This window comes from Pistacia vera, unplaced genomic scaffold (genome assembly GCF_008641045.1).
Source record: "Pistacia vera cultivar Batoury unplaced genomic scaffold, PisVer_v2 Contig477, whole genome shotgun sequence".
NCBI lineage: Eukaryota > Viridiplantae > Streptophyta > Magnoliopsida > Sapindales > Anacardiaceae > Pistacia > Pistacia vera.
In genome coordinates, this window is record NW_022196309.1 from 600,572 (window position 1) to 619,074 (window position 18,503).

General features: G+C 34.5%; 1 protein-coding gene across 1 annotated transcript; it reads right to left on the reverse strand.

Moving 5' to 3' along the window:
• Positions 1-10,180: 10,180 nt before the first annotated feature.
• LOC116146383 lies at positions 10,181-16,279 on the reverse strand. The gene is made up of 5 exons (XM_031431785.1): positions 15,812-16,279; positions 14,043-14,152; positions 13,562-13,933; positions 12,300-12,942; positions 10,181-10,798 (listed from the first exon to the last, which is right to left on the reverse strand). The coding sequence occupies exons 1-5, from the start codon at positions 16,053-16,055 to the stop codon at positions 10,710-10,712; spliced, it is 1,458 nt and encodes a 485-aa protein (XP_031287645.1). The 5' UTR covers positions 16,056-16,279; the 3' UTR covers positions 10,181-10,709.
• Positions 16,280-18,503: the final 2,224 nt, after the last annotated feature.

Consider the following 18,503-nt stretch of genomic DNA (forward strand, 5'->3'; position numbering starts at 1 on the left):
TAGAAAGTGCTCTGATATGTTAACAAATGAAGACCAGAGAATTTGAGAAAGAATAATGCTTTTGTTTATTACCTCGTCAATCACCGTTCTACATCATTATATACTGCAGCAACTAACTCAAGTGAAAAATTAATTAGTCTTCAGTTAACTATAGTTGTAAACTAATTGCACTTCTTGTAACCCTAGTTAGTAAATACGGGTACGGCAAAAAAACGGTACGGGAATTTTACGAGTATAATACGGCAAACAGTGAAAAATACGTTTATAAAAATTCGGTCATAAAATTCGGATACGGAAAAAATACGATACGGATATATACGAGTTTAATACGGTATATTATCAATAATACGTTTTGAAAAATACGGCAATATTGATCCTAGTTTTGATACTTTTATGGACTAATTATTAATGTATCTCAGCATTGACTTCAATTAAATCTTTTGCTTTTGCTTTTGCCTATGGTAACGTTAATCTTTTCTTTGCCTTAACAAATTCCCAGGCCATGTCTTGTTCTATCCCACCCCATGTCTTGTTCTATCCCACCAATAGAAAATATATATATATATTTTTTTTTTGTTTATGCAATAGAATTATAAAACGTAATCTACAGTTACAGTGTTGAGTGTTGAAATCCACCACAAACACAAATTAAACACCCGTGACCCATCTTGAAAACCCCCCTCCCTCTCTCTTCTTCAATCAAATCATCTCTCAGTGTCTCACGGTCTCACCCACAAAGCCAACTGCTTCTTCCAGAGTTCCAACAATGGCATCTGCTTTACAGGTTATTTTTTCTGCCAATACTTTCCTTTCTTTAAACTTATTCTTCTCCCCCAAACAAAAACACAAACCCGTTAAAACCCTCAACCAGTTCGCCTTCCACAAATTTATTCTTCTCCCCCAAACACAAACACAAACCCGTTAAAATCTCAACCAGTTCGCCGTCCGAGCTGAGGAAGGAGAAGTATTAGCAGAAAAGCTAAAAAAGTAGAAGATATGAGGAAAAAAAGCTGAAAATGTCATCCGTCGCAGAACTGAGGAAGGAGAAGAACTGAAGAAGAGAAGAGATACCGTGTAATTTTGAATTAAACCCCCTAAAACGACGTCGTTTTGGGGTGAGCAATAGGTTTTTTTTTTTTTTTGCAATAATACGCGTATAATTCGCGAATTATACGCGAATAATTCACGAATTATACGGGTATTCATATTATACGCGTATAATTCAACAATTTTTATAACATACGTTAAAATGTGTTTTATACGCGAATTATACGGTTGGACGTATAATTCGCATATAAAACGCGTATTTACTAACTAGGTTTGTAACTAACTACGCTAACTTTTGAGCTAACTCTGCTAACTGATTAACTAACTGTACAAATACACTGCACTGAGTGCAGTATTCTATTGCTCCTTATTCCTAAAATAACTTACATTGCTACATAGATTATACTGCTAATAGCAACATTTCTGAATTTCTTTTCTCATGTTTTCGGCCTTAATGCAGCTGATGAAATATGGATGTATTTTTTTATTTTGTTTTTGTCATACACGTAAATATTTAACACAGTGTGTGGAGACAAAACAATAAACATTAGAGAGAATGAGGTAAAATTAGAAAAACAAGAAGATTTAAAAAAAAAATCAATTTGGTATCTTATTTTATTGTAATTCGAATATAAGATGTACATTTGAAGAATACTTTAAACGAGGGTACGTGTAAAATGAGCCATACTGAACTGGTGGATATAAATTATGAGCCTCAGTCGCTGTATTATTATTTTAATGAATTAATTAAACAGGCATGTGAATCTAATTGACAGTTCAAACATTATTATATATATACTTTGGGGGCATGGGGATTTTGTCAGGAGGATCAACAGAGCAGCTTTGTTCATTAAGATTTCTTTTAGAAGAATTACGATATTAAATCGACTCTCACTCCCTCACCAATACTAAAATCGATCTCAATTAGAATTTTTTTTTTTTTTTTTTTTTTGATATAATAGCACAACCAAAAAATGAATTTACAATTAGCACAATAACATGTCATTCATCCATTTAGCCTTTAGGGGCTGTTTGGATCGGGTTAATATTATATAAGGGGGATAATATATTTTAAATTGGATAGATAACCATGTTTGGTTGTTTTGTAAAAAAAAATTTCCGGAAAAAAAAATGCCAAACAGTGCCAAATTAGGGGTAAATTGTCGGGAATAATATTGCCTAAAGGGAAGGTGTTATTAAAATATTACTTTGGTAATCCAAATTTTTGTCCAATTTTGCCCTAAAACAATGGACAATGTGGACAAAAATATCCTTAGCTTTGTTAATAATTACAAAACACCCAATTTGCATAAGAAGACGGATTTGTCCTCGGTTTTTTAATTTTTCGAACAATATTACCCTACTTATTATCAATATTTTCAAAAATGCCACGAAATATTAGTGTGCCCATATTATCCTCACATATTTGCATATTGTGACCAATATGCCCTTTTATTTCACTAAAACTACAATATAAAAAGAAAAAAAATTCTCAACCCTAATACACATTTCGACCAAGACTCTACCCTAAACCTCCATCGCCGCCGTTGGTCTTCTTCTTCTCGATCTCGTTCACGACTTCATCACTCTGATCGCCATTTTTCGGTAAGTCAAATGCCCTCTTTCCATTGTATTTTTCATTTTGGGTTTGTTTTGCGTTCGTTAGTCTAAGATCTTGCTCTTGCCTCTGCCGTTGGTCGACCATCTTCGCCACAACACCTCGGGTCTTTGTCTCCATCTGTTTGATCCGGACAACACTCCAATCGCCATTTCCGGACAACACTACAAATGTACCAATAATTCTCACACTTTTCACACATAATTTTGGTCTAGGATAAGTGGAAAAAGTTAACAAAATTCCTCAAATTTGGAAACTTGCATCTGAATTCCAGCCATGGTGTAAACAAAAAAAATACAATTTTTTTTTTCCTTGAAAAAAAAAAAGCTTCAATTGGACTTAAGTAGAAATCAACATGTAGGAACTATAATTTGGGGCAGTACACAAATAAGAGTTTTAAATTGGGAGATGGGAACTATATTAGTTGCAAATGTATACCCAACAGAAAATATAATAGCTTTTTTTCAGAGTTTCAATAGTCTGTGTAAATCTGTCAATAAATGACTTAACAATAAAATACTTGGCTAAAATATATGAAAAATAATTTTGTTAATTGATAATTTGTTTTATTAACTAAACACATTAATTATTTATACCCAGTAATCATCTAAAGGGCATTTTAGTAAAATGTAATCAAGACATCTGCTCTTACAGCCAGTCAAACAGATTAATTAGTAATATAAGTAATCTTCCAAAGGGCATTCTAGTAAAAGGTCATTTAATGACATTTGTTATCACTGTCAACCAAACACATTAATTATTAATACATCCAATTGAACCAAGCATAATAATGATTTAAACCCAATAATCTATAAAGTAATCTATCTTTCCTGTAATGTTATTACTAAGATAAAAAAACATTATTTGATCCAAACGCCCCTTTAGGGTTATAATTTGTAGATACAATTAACTTCATTTTCCTACCATAACGTTATATTTTTACTAAAGTGCAGTAATAATTGAAATTATTGTGATGTTGGTACTAAAACGAAGAGGACGAAAGTCATGCTCCTGTATATGGAGAACAATATTGTCTCAAATGTCAAGAGAAATTCTAGTAATACCTACTTACTCATTCTTCTCTAAATACATGTAAGAGAGACAAAAAGAAAATTGTTATCAAATTTAAATTGGTTTATATAATAAAAAATAAAAGGATAAGTCTATCTTATACCCATATCGTTAAGAAAAATGAGAAAGAGAGTGTTACTGAAATTTCTACTCTAAACTAAAATCTAGAAAGTTATCATCAATCAGATAAAATTAAGTATGATGTGATTCACATTTTATTGTCGGTTGAATTAAAGACAACCTAATTGAAGAATATTTAAAATGAAGGCAGATAAACCGTACTCAACTATCACGTTGATGAGTCTAATTCATCAGTAAAATCATTTTAAAGGAGTTTAATAAGCATTGATGTTTGTCAAGAAAGTGACTAATAACCGATACTACTCAACACTTCCTTTTATGTCTATAAATAACCATGAGGAATTTGCGCTGTTCTACTAAAATATCCATACAAAATTTCTAACTATGGCTACTTTCATGCATAGTTTCCTTTTAACTATGCTTCTTCTAGCAGTATCAATGTCAAGCTTTCATATGAACCCAGCAGCTGCATCTCGCTGGCCTTCACTTCTTTTCGGGACAACCCCGCCGGGATGGCCAACAGTGCCAGCGGTGCCCTCCACCAACATTCCCACCTCTCCGATCTCGACTCCACCAACTCCTGGATTGCCATCAGTGCCTCCAACGCCGAGGTCAAAATCGCCTCCTTCCATAATTCCATCAGTGCCTGCGTCTCCTACTGCAGGCATACCAGTGCCTAAATTTCCTTTTGTGCCGCCAATTGTTCAGTTTTTCATTCCACCTCCAGCTCATCCCACAGTCCCTTAATCCTCTTGGTCTCTTTAAATTAACGCTTATATACTAATAATAGATCTGAATCTGCTTGTTGGATCAATTCAATAGTTATTTCTCCTAGTTTTTTTTTATATATTTTATTGTCATACCATGCGTGTTATTGTATACTTGGATCGAAATATCTTAATAATGAATAAAGTTTGTTTTATGCTGCACAGATTTTTGTTTAATGTAGTATTTCATGGCTGTTTTTCTTTACAAAAGTAATACAAATTTATCAACCGGAATTAAGACATTAAAAAGAGTTGTATTGATTAGATTAAAAAAAAAAAATTGTGTACCAGTTCAGCTCAAGATTTAAATCGATGAAGTACCAAAGAGACGACAAATTAGCAAGTCAAGTTTTAGCGTATTTTATCTGCCAGTATTACACCAAGTTAAAGTACAAACAATGAATCAATAAATTAAGATTTTTATACCTTTATTTTAAATCAACTTTGGCCTTTTTTCTATGAGTTCTTAAAAAAATTATCTCCAAATGATAATAATGTTAAATTTTAAACTTGATTTGGGCTCAAGAATATTTGGGTTTATCAATTAAATGCATATAGATTGCTAGTTTATATTTATTCCTATGTAAAACTCATATTTGACCCATGTATTTAGCCCAAATAATAGGCCTTGTAACTAGGGGTGAGTATGGGTAAAAGGTAGAACTGGAATCAACCCCATTAGGGTTCGGTTTTGGAAAATTGGAATCGAGAATTCCTAGGCCCAGTTTTGGTTCCTACAGTGCTGGAATCGGGAACCGAAATCGGACCAGAACCGAAACTGAGGTTCGAGTACTCGGGTAGGGACTGAATTATAATTTTTGTAAACTGTTGGGTGTGTATTTGTCATTTTTTTTAAATATAGGGGGATAATTGAAATTAAATTGGGTACCGGGAACCTATGTTCAAGTTTCGATTCTAAGTTTCTAAGAACTGAAACCAAAACCGACCGATTCCAATTCCGATTCCTTCAAAAAATGTAGGGTACCCGAAACCGCTCATCCCTACTTGTAACTAGAAAGATCTTATAAAAATATCTCATTTATTAGGAGTTGCTAGGTAGTTATTAATTGTGGAAGGTAGTAGATGATATTTATTAGGGTAGGCGGTAGTTGGAAGTTGGAGTGTAGAAAGCTCCCTTGAGCACTATAAACATTTTGTACAAGACAAATTTGAGAAACAATAGTAATCCTCTCTTCGAAAACATTTCTCTTCTCAATTCCTCCTAATTAGCTTTGAACTAAAAACTCCATTTCCAACAAAGTGGTATCAGAGCTATAAAGATCTTAAAGATGGCAACTGAGATGGTTTTCTTCCAAGTTCCCAGTGCTTAACCAAAACAACTATGATAAGTAAAGCATCAAGATGAAAGCATTGCTCGGGTTGCAAGACATATGGGAGAATGTGGAGAAAGGTTAATGGGAGCCTGAAGATGAGGATGTCCTATCCCTGTTGGAGTAGGTGCCTTAGAGCCAATCAATTATTGTGGAATTGACTCTTTGTAATAATGTTTATTAATAAATAAAAGACATTATCTACTATATCATGTAAACCATAGTTGTATGTATTGATATATGTTCATAGAATGGTAGAACCGTCACAAGTGTAATAACTCCTTTATACTAGGATACTCATAGAAATACATAAAGTAAAATACATTTATATCAACAAAAGTAGATGGGCCCAAAATTTTCTTTTATTACATATAAACGTTCTTATTACCAAATAAGATATCATTTTACAAAAAAGTTATCAAAAACAGTGGACGGTGTAGCTATTGCTCCTCGCTTACCGATGCCAATCTGACCGTGTCCTCACCTAGATCCTGTAAACACAAAGAAAAACAACGAGGTGAGCACAAAAATAATACTCAGTAAGTAAATCCTCTACTCGTCTGTCCTCGTAACTCTTTCTCTTAATTCTTTCCTTACACACTTCTCGTCTCATTTATTTTCTCTTTCTGTTTCTCTTTCACACAGCTCTCTTTTATTAATTTTCTATTGTAAGTCATGGCCTCATCTTATCGGAGGCACGGCCTGGTGGAGTTCACAAAGCACCAACCCGCTCTTCATGACTCTACTCATTCTCTCATTATTCTTTCTCACTTGAATGTCATGGCCTCATCTTACCGGAGGCACGGCCGGGTGGAGTTCACAAAGCACCAACCCATTCTTCGTGACTGCCGGGTGGAGTTCACAAAGCACTAACCCGCTCTTTGTGTTTTTCTCATTCTCTCTACTCTTAGAGTAGTTCATTCACAAAGTTTTCTACTATTTCTTAAGCTACTTCTCAATGCACAATTAATGTATAAGGATGGTTCATGCTTAAAATTTCTTACTTAATGCACAAATGCAATGTTGCATCAAGATAGTCATTCTGCACAGGTCACACTCAAGAAGGCATAACTTGAGTTATACACATTGGATTGCTATGATTTTGGTCTCTTTTTAAAGCTTAGAGATAGGGCGACAACGTTTATGTTTTGGTCTCAACCTTGTTCAATCTGTAAGATGCCCAAAAATCACTCAGAAGGTCACAGCTGTAACAGGCAACCATGGTAACATGTTCTCACTTAGGCATTTCATCAAACAACAATTGTGCCTAAACAAACCCTAATTTAATTATCATTCAATTTGTTTCCTAAACTATCCAAAATGAGAGAAAAACTCTCTTGTATCATCACCATAACCCCACGGCACAAACACTCCCACAATACTTCTCTAATTATTTTAATTTCATCTCAAACTACATTCTCATCACTCAACAACACTTCTCATAATTGAAGTGTATTCAACAACCACAAAGCAAATATTCATCTCAATAACATAACATACTTATACATACATAAATCTCTACTCAATTTCTACTCAAAGGATTTCTCAAATCTCAACTTGGGTTGGATTTACTTACCTTGTAATGGAGAGATTTCACTAACACTTTTCCTTTCCTTTGATAGCTTGTCTCTTCTCTACAACTTTAAACAATAAAACCATAAGACTTCAATATACATATATAAGCAAAACTTCATATCTAAAGCAAGAATCCTTACCTTAGGATGCCTTAGATTAACTTTCTACCCCAAACTACTCAAAAAACCCTCTAAAATTCTTGAAATATTGAAAGAAGAGTTGAGAGAAAGTGGTGAATGGGAATGGCGGTGGAGAAGAAAAAAATGAAGGGTTTTCTAAACCCAAACCCTTATTAACTTACAATTAACACATTCCTTCCCATTTTGCCCTTGCTCTTTCTTGGAAATTTTATCTGTGTCCCTTAGTCAATTACAATAATGCCCTCATTTTTATTGCATTCTCCATGAAATTCTATCTCTTTTCACTTCCCAATTTTTTAACTAATTTTGAGTGAAAAGACCATTTTACCCCTAATGAAAGTTTAAGGGATTTTCTTCACATTTTTCTCAAAATAACTTTAACAAAATTCAACTAAGGGTATAAGAACATAAATTAAAGAGTAATGCTACAGCCACCGAAGGTTGCACACCGAATCTGTGCACCGAATGACGTGACAAAATTCTGACCGTTGATTTATTATCAGTTAATATTAATCAACGGTCAGGATTTTGTCACATCATTCGGTGCACAGATTCGGTGTGCAATCTTCGGTGGCTCTATCATTTTCGTAAATTAAATTACATACCTCTATGTGGGCGTTACAATGAGGGTATCAAGTGTTTGAAATTTTGATAGTGAGAAACCTATGAGCACATATGGTGGCCATTCTAGAAATGTCTGAAGCCCCTATGTTATTTTGACCAAGGACACAGATAATACGGTACGGCTATCATAGTGTTGAATGACCCTGTTGAAAGGTAGTGACAGATCTCACTTGTCAAGGTTGTTTGCTGATAACCTGGTGTAATACATGGGTGCTTGCTATATGCAAGTTCACTAGACTGACCCACTAGAGGATTCTATATAGATGGTAACCCTAGTGTCTATGGAACAAATCCTCTAACGAATGGTGGTGCATGTGATCCTTAGACTTGAGATCACCGAAGCGCCTTGTGCACCGATTGGTGTAGTTTGACACTAGCCCAACATAGTTCTATTCAGAGCTATCAATACGGTAGTGATTGGCTACATCGACGAGTGTATCAAGACTATGGTGGATCGACAGAGGATTCATCACTCCCGGGTACCGGAGAAGTTATCTCACGGCGCAGTTCAGTTAATGACAATGACAATGAATCTGTGATCACTGTGGGATTGAGTTGTTGCTCAATCCAATTCATTATTTTGGTCATTGGTCCAGTAACTGAATACAAATATATCGAGGATAACTGAGGTTGACACTATTTCTATACCCTAGTCTCGTTGAGATAATAGATGATGAAAGGATTTGATTACACCGGAACCATATCGTTGATAGGTAGTTATTTTGCTGAATCCGAATCTATCGGGTGGCCATTATGCCTTGCTAGGGGCCAATCTTGGTCTGTGTGTAGTGAGATTAATTGGTGTTAATCGTGATATTACTCACTACCGATATGATGAGGAGCCTATGGGTCACACACATAGAAGATAATTTAAGAATCAGTTTGTGCAAGGGGCGTTTTCGTTTTTTAGGGCGAAAAAATATTTTGGTAATCTCACAGTACAATTAAATTTGCTGAAGTTGTTGCCTATATTTAATTTGATATTAAAATTAAATAAGTGAGATTATATTTAAATATATGCACACACATATTTAAATGGATTATTATTATTATTAAATGTTAATATATTTTATAAATATATTAATTGAGTTTAATTGAAATAATAATAATTAAAATAAAATATCATGATTGGCAGTGTTTGGACATAAAGGGCTGTTTGGGTTGGAGCCTAAGCCTATTCCTCATTGGAATAGGGTTTTACACATGCACTATATAAGTGCATGTGTATTGAGAGAAATAAAAAAAGGTTCATTTGTTCACTTATTTGAATGAAATAAGGCAGCCCTCTCTCCATTTTCTCTCTACTCTCATGCCACCCCTTAGCACTTGAATCAAAGTTTTACTTTGATTCAAGTTGATTCTTGAAACCAAAGAGGATCTAGCAAATCCCTCTTTGGTTTCTCAGGTTATCTTCGTGTGGATTACCACTGGTTCGATCCTATTCTTGGATCGATAGTGAAAGGATTCAGAGACAAGTTTGAAGGAGCCTCCAAACGTGCGTATGAACTCTAAACTTTACTCTGATCGTTTATATTACTGCAAATTCTTTGATTTAACATATAAACTGTATAATCTGTGCCCTGATCTTGGTTTTAATGGGAACGGCCTATGCTTTCAAAGTTTTTGTTTTCCGTTGCCACGAGTTAGATCATTTCCTAACAATCCCAAGCACAAAGGTATACTCCAAATGATTCAAGAAAGAGAGACAAGAAAGCTCTCTTTACCATCTATGAAGCCCTTGATGATGATGGGTTTGAAAAGATCTCAATTGCAACTACTACCAAGGAAGCGTGAGAGAAAGGTTTTATTGCGGATAGGACCAAAGTCAGCATCGGTGCCCGATTGGACCGGTCCGGTCTGGGAACAGAGCCTCTTTAAGTGAAAAAAATTAAATACAATAATTTCACCTTACAAAAGAAAAAAAAAAAAAAAAAAAAGATGACCACGTCTAATTTATTCATCAACCAGCTCAAAGAAAGAAAAAAATCAGATGTTGAATTCATATATACAAGTATCCATCTTTTGATTAGCAATTTATGGAACTAGTTTATATTCCATTCCGCATCACATGTTTTGCTTTCCACTAAAAATTGCAAATACTCGAAAAAGAACCGTCATGTGTTTACACTTGGATCAATACAGAAGAATGACGATTCTTCTTAAAATCTGCAAAGAAATCTGTTCCCTTTGGGAAGAACATACCTCATGTTCTCATTCGATAAGGCGAACACTTCAGTGGACTGGGTGGCCTGCCATCTTTTTGGCTTTGACCTGGTTCTTCTTCATTTACACTTATGTCAATTGACTAGAAGCTGAAAGGGGGAAAATGAAAAACTGGAGAAACTTTTCGCAAGAGTTTCTGTCATTCCCGCCAGAACAAAACTCTGTTTTAATGTCATTATGCTTTGTGGTGAAAAACTGTTTAGGGAGTATTATGAGGATGAAGTGTGTGCTGTCAGTATGACCAACAAAGGATAAGAAACAAGAGGAGTCCAGAAAATCCGAATAACCAGATCTCCTTGAAGAAAAGACCCGCTGCAGAAGCTGCAAAAGCACGCAACAAAGAAAATACATTCCCCACGATTAGATGTAGTATCATTAAGGCACGAGCAAATTCAACTGTAATGATCATCAAGAACATGTTACTAGATCATAGAACACCAATGCATGTGCAGCAAAAAGTTACCAACTGGCTTAAAATAAAAAAATCACCATGAAAAGGTTTAACATAAAAAGTTGGGTTATTAGGCTTCTTTAAGCACTTAAGGTATTTTGCTTTGCCAGCGACGTTATAAACTTGTACTTTTGTTAGTTGCTTCAGCTTTCTGAGCTTATTCTTAGATAATTCTCATACTAGACCCCAGGGTTTTCGAAACTCAAAGCAAGAAACTGGTCGTTGCAGTTTATCACCAACCAAAGTTATATTGATGAGACTTTTCATCACTAGTAGCATTCTAGTAATCAAAATACTGAACCATCAACAATAGGAGCTCCTTGCCAAAGATTTCCAATAAACCTCCTAGAAAGAGAATGCCGCACCCAACTCCCAAAATGGATTTAATTAAAATACGTATTTGTATTTATTTTACATATCCACACCCTAAATTATTTGGTTTCAGTATGCCTATCTTAAAAAAGAGAGAAGTTGAAGATCCATGTACAAAAAAAATCTAGTTTGAATAATCAGTATGTGACGAGGGTGCTTAAATAAACAAAATTTTGGAAACAATAGAGGCGGCTCCAGAAATCAATACAGATACATTTAAGATATAACACCATTAACTCTATAGACATAACCCTCCAGTGCTAAGATAACACAAACATATACGAGTGAAAACCAAAAAAATAGTTACCAGTACCTTAGAATTGGAGATTAAATATACCAAGACAAATACCTAAGACCTAAGTGCCATGGGGAGTAATTAATATAGAGAATAAAGCTAAAGCTTATTCAAGCATAGATAGACCTAATTGTCAAACAGAAAACCTACATAACAGAGAACTGAGCAATACAGGAATTGGAACACACAAAAATTAATTAAGATACTGCATATAATAAAAATTAGGTAAGAAAGCAGGGGAAGCTTCTCACAAGTTCCCAAGAACAAGCCATTTACAAGCAAAAGTTGATCCCAGCGCATAGATACTAAAAGTTCAATCAGCATATACCAAGAATTAGTTTTATTTATTTATTTCTGGTTCAAAACAAAGTTTTCTATCTTAAAGTTGTACACAACAAGAGTTACTAGTAAAGCCCATAACTTATATTAATATAGAATTAACAAAACCCACAGTTCATAATCAAAAAGCCAAAGAAACTGACATACTTATTGGCACTAGTTGATACCAGTCTCTCATATTTAGGCCCAAAAGGAAAATGAATACAGAAGGTTTGAGATACTACACTATCAGGAAGACCTCCATTTAAACAAGATTAAGCTACAGCTTATTTTAGCATGGCAAATTTACATAACAAGAAAAAGAAAAGAAAAATAAAATAAGATAATATAAACACTTGCGCTTTATATAGGCAATAGTAACTTACACGATGGAGATGGTGCAAGTGATGGGTAAACTGGGGCTGTTGCACTTCCCATGTCATGGCCTGGACCAGAACCATAAGATACTGCAGGTAATGGTGATAGACTAGGAGCCAACTGTGGTGAACGCATTGGGGGTAAACGAGCAGGGTGAGGATTAGACGTTGGTGAAGAGCTTGGAGGAAAAGTGGGATGATAACAAGGAGAGTTAGCAATTGCAACTGAAGGTGCAGGAGAGGGGGCACTTTCAGGGCTTGGGGCATAGAGATCACCAGAATCAGGTGGAAAAGAAACTTCACAATTCAAACAGGGTGGATAGTGATTAATGTTAGGTGATGGTGCTGGAGAATAATGAGAATGAGCAGGAGATGGGGAAATTGATGGTTCTGGGGATGGGGCTGGTGAAGGAGTTGGAGGAGTTGCATGAAGTGTACCCTTTAAATAAGAAGATAAAACGACACTTTTAACATTACCAAATACTGAATTATTAAGGCCAAGATTCTTAGCCGGAGAATCCGTGATTGTTTGAGCCAATTGCTTCAATCTCTGAGGTAGAAGGCTCCCCAGATCTGACATGACTGAAGCCTGAACTATGACTGGTGGAGTTATTGTAGAGCCCTCTGTGTTTGTTACTTGCACATACACGTTCTGCATCATATAGAAGGGGACGGCAAGAAGTTAAAACAGAGTATATGCAATTGTGCACAAAGGCATCAATTAGTTATCATATAACCTATATTTTGTAAACCACACCACACCAGACCAGCTGGTTGAATAGCCCTCTCCCTTTGTGTGTGTGTGAAATTTGATCATAAATAAATAAAAGAAAAAGAAGAAAACGAACAAAGACATTATTCAAAATTTGCTATATTTTGCATACAAATGCCATGATGTGACTCCGATATGCAGGAAAACATGTCCAAGTTCAGTTTTCAACATAGCAAATAACTGTTTACAATATTTATGTAAAGGCTATCACTGACAACTATTTACCAGTCAAAAGGCCGAAATGGATCTGGATCTACATTTTAGTACCCAATAGTAAATAAAACTACACCTAGTTTTCTCCTATCCCCTTTCTATATTTAAATAAAACATAATGCAATTGAACTAGTACATATCAGCCATAAATCTTATTTCCATTTCTAAACCTGATGATAAGTAGACCCATATACATGGAAAAGTAGTATAAAAAAAGGAAACCCATCCAAAGCACAAGCAGTCACAAAAAGCTACATGCTGAAAGTTGAAAGAACCAGTGATTTACCTCATAAGACCTCAGATGCAATCCAGACTTCAATTGATCCCTCAACTCAACAAAGTTCGCCTCTATTTCAGATATGGAATTATTAAGAGTAAAATTAAATAGAATCTGCGGTATCTGCCAAATGGAAGCAGCTTGCAGAGGAATTACGGTGATCCCCCCTGTAAACCTCAAAATCTGAAACGTAGAAGGCCGCCCGAAAATTGATGTTGTCAAAGTTAGATTTGATTGCTGAAGGAATAACTCAATTAAAGATGATCTAAGCACACTTAGGTACACGGGATTTATGGGATCATTTATTGGATCAGGAAGAACACCAAATACCACATTGGTCCAATTTGAAGCACCTGATTGATGCATAGATAAGATAGCCACCTATAAAGAGCAATTGAGGAAGCAGCTTTTATATCAATCTTTTACACTTTTAACAATTAATTTAAATAAAAAAAATAAAAAAGAAAGAAGGAAAGACTTGAATTGAAACCTTTGCATCTGGGACACCTATTTCCTCGTAGAGATCGTACTCTAATCTTTCTATATGTGGAACAAGCTGTGAAACTGGCATCTCCAGTCTGAAGTATGCCTGAACTGTTGCTGTAAAAAATAGAATGACAAACACATAAGAACCAACAGCCAAAGCAGACCAAGACTAACTCATGTTAATACCTGAATACAATCAAATACTAATAAATATAGTTACCTACCAACCAAAAGAAATCCTTGTCTCAATTAAAATTTTACCATAATATGCAAGAAACTTAATAAGTTTATCCGAACATGCAGTTTGGAAAATAAAACCATAAAGGGTATATTGCTTTTACATCTTTGCACGCAAATATAGAATTTTTCGTAAGACAAATTGTACAGCGATTTTACACTGTATCAAAATCCATGGTCAGACAACTAATTTATTTATTTATTTATTTTTATTAATTAGTAATGATCTAAACTACTAGTCCTACTGATGTCAATTTACGTCAATAGCACTACTCAAAAATGGATTAGAGAAAGCTGATAAATGGTCTCTTTTCATAATATTATTAAACCATTTTCTTGCTTCATTTGAATTTTCCAAGAACTGAACGGAGGGAAAATTTATTTGGATACAACTGTAGATTTATTGGTGTTAAAGTTGTTTTAGATGATCAACACAACAAACAGATCCAAAAAGTCCACAATTACATATGAAAAAAATAACAAGATGACCAGATATTTTAGGAATTGATGAAGTTCAACGCGAAGATCCATATTGTAGAAGAGTTCAGAGAAAAAAGAACACAATTATATATGAAAAAAAAGACCAAATATTTTAGGAATTGGTGAAGTACAAAGCAAAGATCCATATTGTAGAAGAGTTCACAGAAAAAAAAATTATGGTGGACAGGTTAAAGCAGATTTGTTTTTATGTGTTTCCTGTATTCTCTAAAAAGATTACCAATAAATATGTTCAAATATGAACACCGGATTTTCTGCACACACCAACAAACAAATCCATTATTTAACAGGAAATTTCCAGACCAGCCATTGACAACAAAGGCTTGCTTATCTATGATCCTTTAGAAAATAATTGAACACAGTAACAATTCCAGGCATTTCAAAAATTTATTGTTCACATTAACCAAGATAAAACAAGTTAAAATCCTCCTGCAGCAATAGAAATTTAATGATTGCTCAAAAGAAACTATAGTTATCGCGATCGTGATCAAACTTATACAGGCCTTGATAGCCAACCAGATACATTGAAACTATCCAAAATATTTCCACCCAAGGAACACTCAATATAATTGGTCTTATGCTAAAAACCAAAGTACCATCTCTCCAAACTTGTCGAAAAAATTAATTATAGAACAACAAATGCTCACAACCCCTGCCAAACAGCAGAACAATGGGCACGTAACCCTGTACTAAATATACAAGAAATCATAAACCACTGAATCAAAGACTGCAATAATAACAACTCAAAGTGTTACAACAAAGTTCATATCAGCAACTCAAGCACCACAAACAATAATTGAAGTATTAACTTATGCGTTATCCAACAGTTAAAGCATCATAAAAAAATAAAAAAAAATAAAAAAATAAAAAAACCCTAATCACAAAAAGAAATCCAACTCCACTAAACAATAATATTGAAACCCTAACTACTCAGCAAATATTTTGCAAAAATACAACATACCCATTTGCTCAAAGACGGTGAAAAATTAAAAAATAAAGAAAGAAAGAGAGAGAGAGAGAGAGAGAGAGATTGCATACCACTGAGCTTAATTGCATCTTTTGCATCAAACCCAGATAAGAAATTGTGAAGGGGAAGGATCCAGAAGATCCCGGAGAGAAAAATAGCTAAACTGAAAAGGAAAACGACGACGCATTTGGCACTAAACTCCCGAGAAATCACCGAAAACACCACCGAACATCTCTGACAACATAACCCAGAGGGAGGCAAATTAGAAGCCTCAAGAGACTGCCGTTGGCGCAGACTTTGGTCATTTTTCCCCATTGAAAGAGCATCTGGTTTGAGCTTCCCTCAGTAGTTTGATTAAAAACAAAGAAGAAGCTGAAGATGGAGGCTCTAGACAAGTGTTAATGGTGGGCATATGACACAAACCCCCTTCTCCTCTTTAATTTTCTCTTCAATTGTCTAGAATTATTGCTTTTTTGGTGGTATTATCGCTACTTGTATTAGTTGTGCAAAGTTGAAGTAAAAACAAAACAAAAATATATATTTATTTCAAACCGGAGAGTTACTTTACGCTGTAGAGAGTGAGTGGTGGATTTATTCTCTCTCCATCCTTTTTTTTTTTTTTTTTTTTTTAAATATTGTATTTTAGGCTACCCAACTTTGAGGAGAAGCAAAGGCCAAAGTGCAAAAGACAGAGAAGGAGAGTGAGAGTGAAGAGTCTTTCTTGTGATAAATTTTAATATTATCATCACAATAAGGTAGGTTTAGATGGACATCCATTTCAATATTCTGTTGATAATATTATCAAATCGATATCTTTTTATATTTAATTAATTATTAATATTTTAATAAATTAATAATGGCAAATTATATTATATAACCCTTTTTTTTTGGGTTTGCTAAAATATCTTAGGTAATAACTTTATATCAAAATTTCAAACGCAAAAATACTTGATACCATTAATAGAAAGCGATAGGGTTTTTATCTCTACCCGATTTATTGGTTGGTATCGATGATGACTTTGGGTTTTCTATTAAAAAAGGGTAATTTTATATAATTCGTGCTGAAATTTTGAAATAAGTGAAATGCCTTCAGAAACAAACTATTTCTCAATTTACATCCAAAAACAAAAAGTACAAAAGGTTATGAATAATTAAGATCAGGGAAGATTCTAAGTTAGGCAACATGCTACCTTCACCATTGGTGAATTGTCCAATCTTAGCTTGCATGATAATGCTAGAATAACAATTTGGTAACAAATAGTTATTCAGAATCTCTTAGGCTTCGTTTGGTTTGTTTTTGGAAATATTGGCTTCGTTTGGTTCAAAATTTGGGGGTTTCGGGAAAAGTTTTTTGAAAAAAGTTAAAAAAAAGTTGAATTGGGCGGGTATTACGATGTAGAATTTATAAATTAATAAACTACCCTTCATGTTTTTTTTTTACAAAATACCCCCTATAATAAAACATTAAAAGTTAACAAAAATACTCCTAACCCACCCTCAAACACCCCTAGCTGGCGACCACCACCGGAGGTGGCCGGAGTCGCCTTATGGGCACATGACCGTTTGGATCTTGCCGGTCATGCATCGCTATGGCCTTTCCCGGCCAGATCCACGGTGGATCTGACCGGAAAAGGCCAGATCTACGGTCAGATCTGGCCGTCAACGGCTAGATCTGGCCGTATTTGCTCTCAACGACGGCCAACAAACGGTCGTCGTTGATGGTCAACGACGACCGTTTGTTGGCCGTCGTGACCGAGTGTTACGGCCAAAGATCTGGCCGTCAACGGCCAGATCTTTAGCCTTAGATCTGGCCTTTTCCGGCCAGATCCATGGTGGATCTGGCCAGAAAAGGCTAGATCGGCGCACTACCGGCCAGATTCAGCCGGTAGTGCGCCATCCTACCAGATTCCGGCCATTTTCCGGTAGTGGTGGCCGGAATCTGGTAAATGTGGATTGTTGGGGTGTTTTTATAATTTTAAAAAAAATATTTAGGGGTATTTAATTAAATTAACAAATTTGGAGGGTTTAAAAAAAATTAAATAATATTGAAAATAGTATTCCCAAAAATGAGAGATTTTGGGTATTTTACTGTTTAACTTTTTTGGGAATACCAAGAGTAGTATTCCCAATCTTGAACCAAACGGAGCCATTATTATTAGTATTCTCAAAAAAGTTAAACAGTAAAATATTATTATTCCTAAAATATTATTTTATATTTTCAATTTCTTTTAAACCTCCTAAATTTGTTAATTTAACAAAACACCCCCAAATATTTTTTTTAGAAATTGCAAAAACACTCCAGCAGTGGTGACCGGCTGTCCGTATTTAATGAGTGGGTTGTGGGTGTTTTTGTTAACTTCTAATATTTTATTATAAGGGTGTTTAGTAAATAAACAAACATATGGGATATTTTTGTTAATTTTTAAATCCTACATCGTAATATCCGCCCAATTTAACTTTTTTCAAAAGATTATTCTAAAAACTATCAGAATAATGAACCAAACGGAGCCATATATATATATATATATATATATGTATATTAAAGTTAACTCTTTGTATAAGTTTGTTCATTCACCTTGGGTTATGTCAATTTACAAGAAAGAACTTATGTAACAAGTTAATTTCCTTTTAATATAAACTTATATTTTTCTATGATTTGATTAAAATTAAGGTAATAAAATAAAAGAATTGCCATAATTAGTTTACCTATTTAATTTAAGAGTATTATAAGTATGAAAAGAAAATTTTGTTTTTAATAATTTA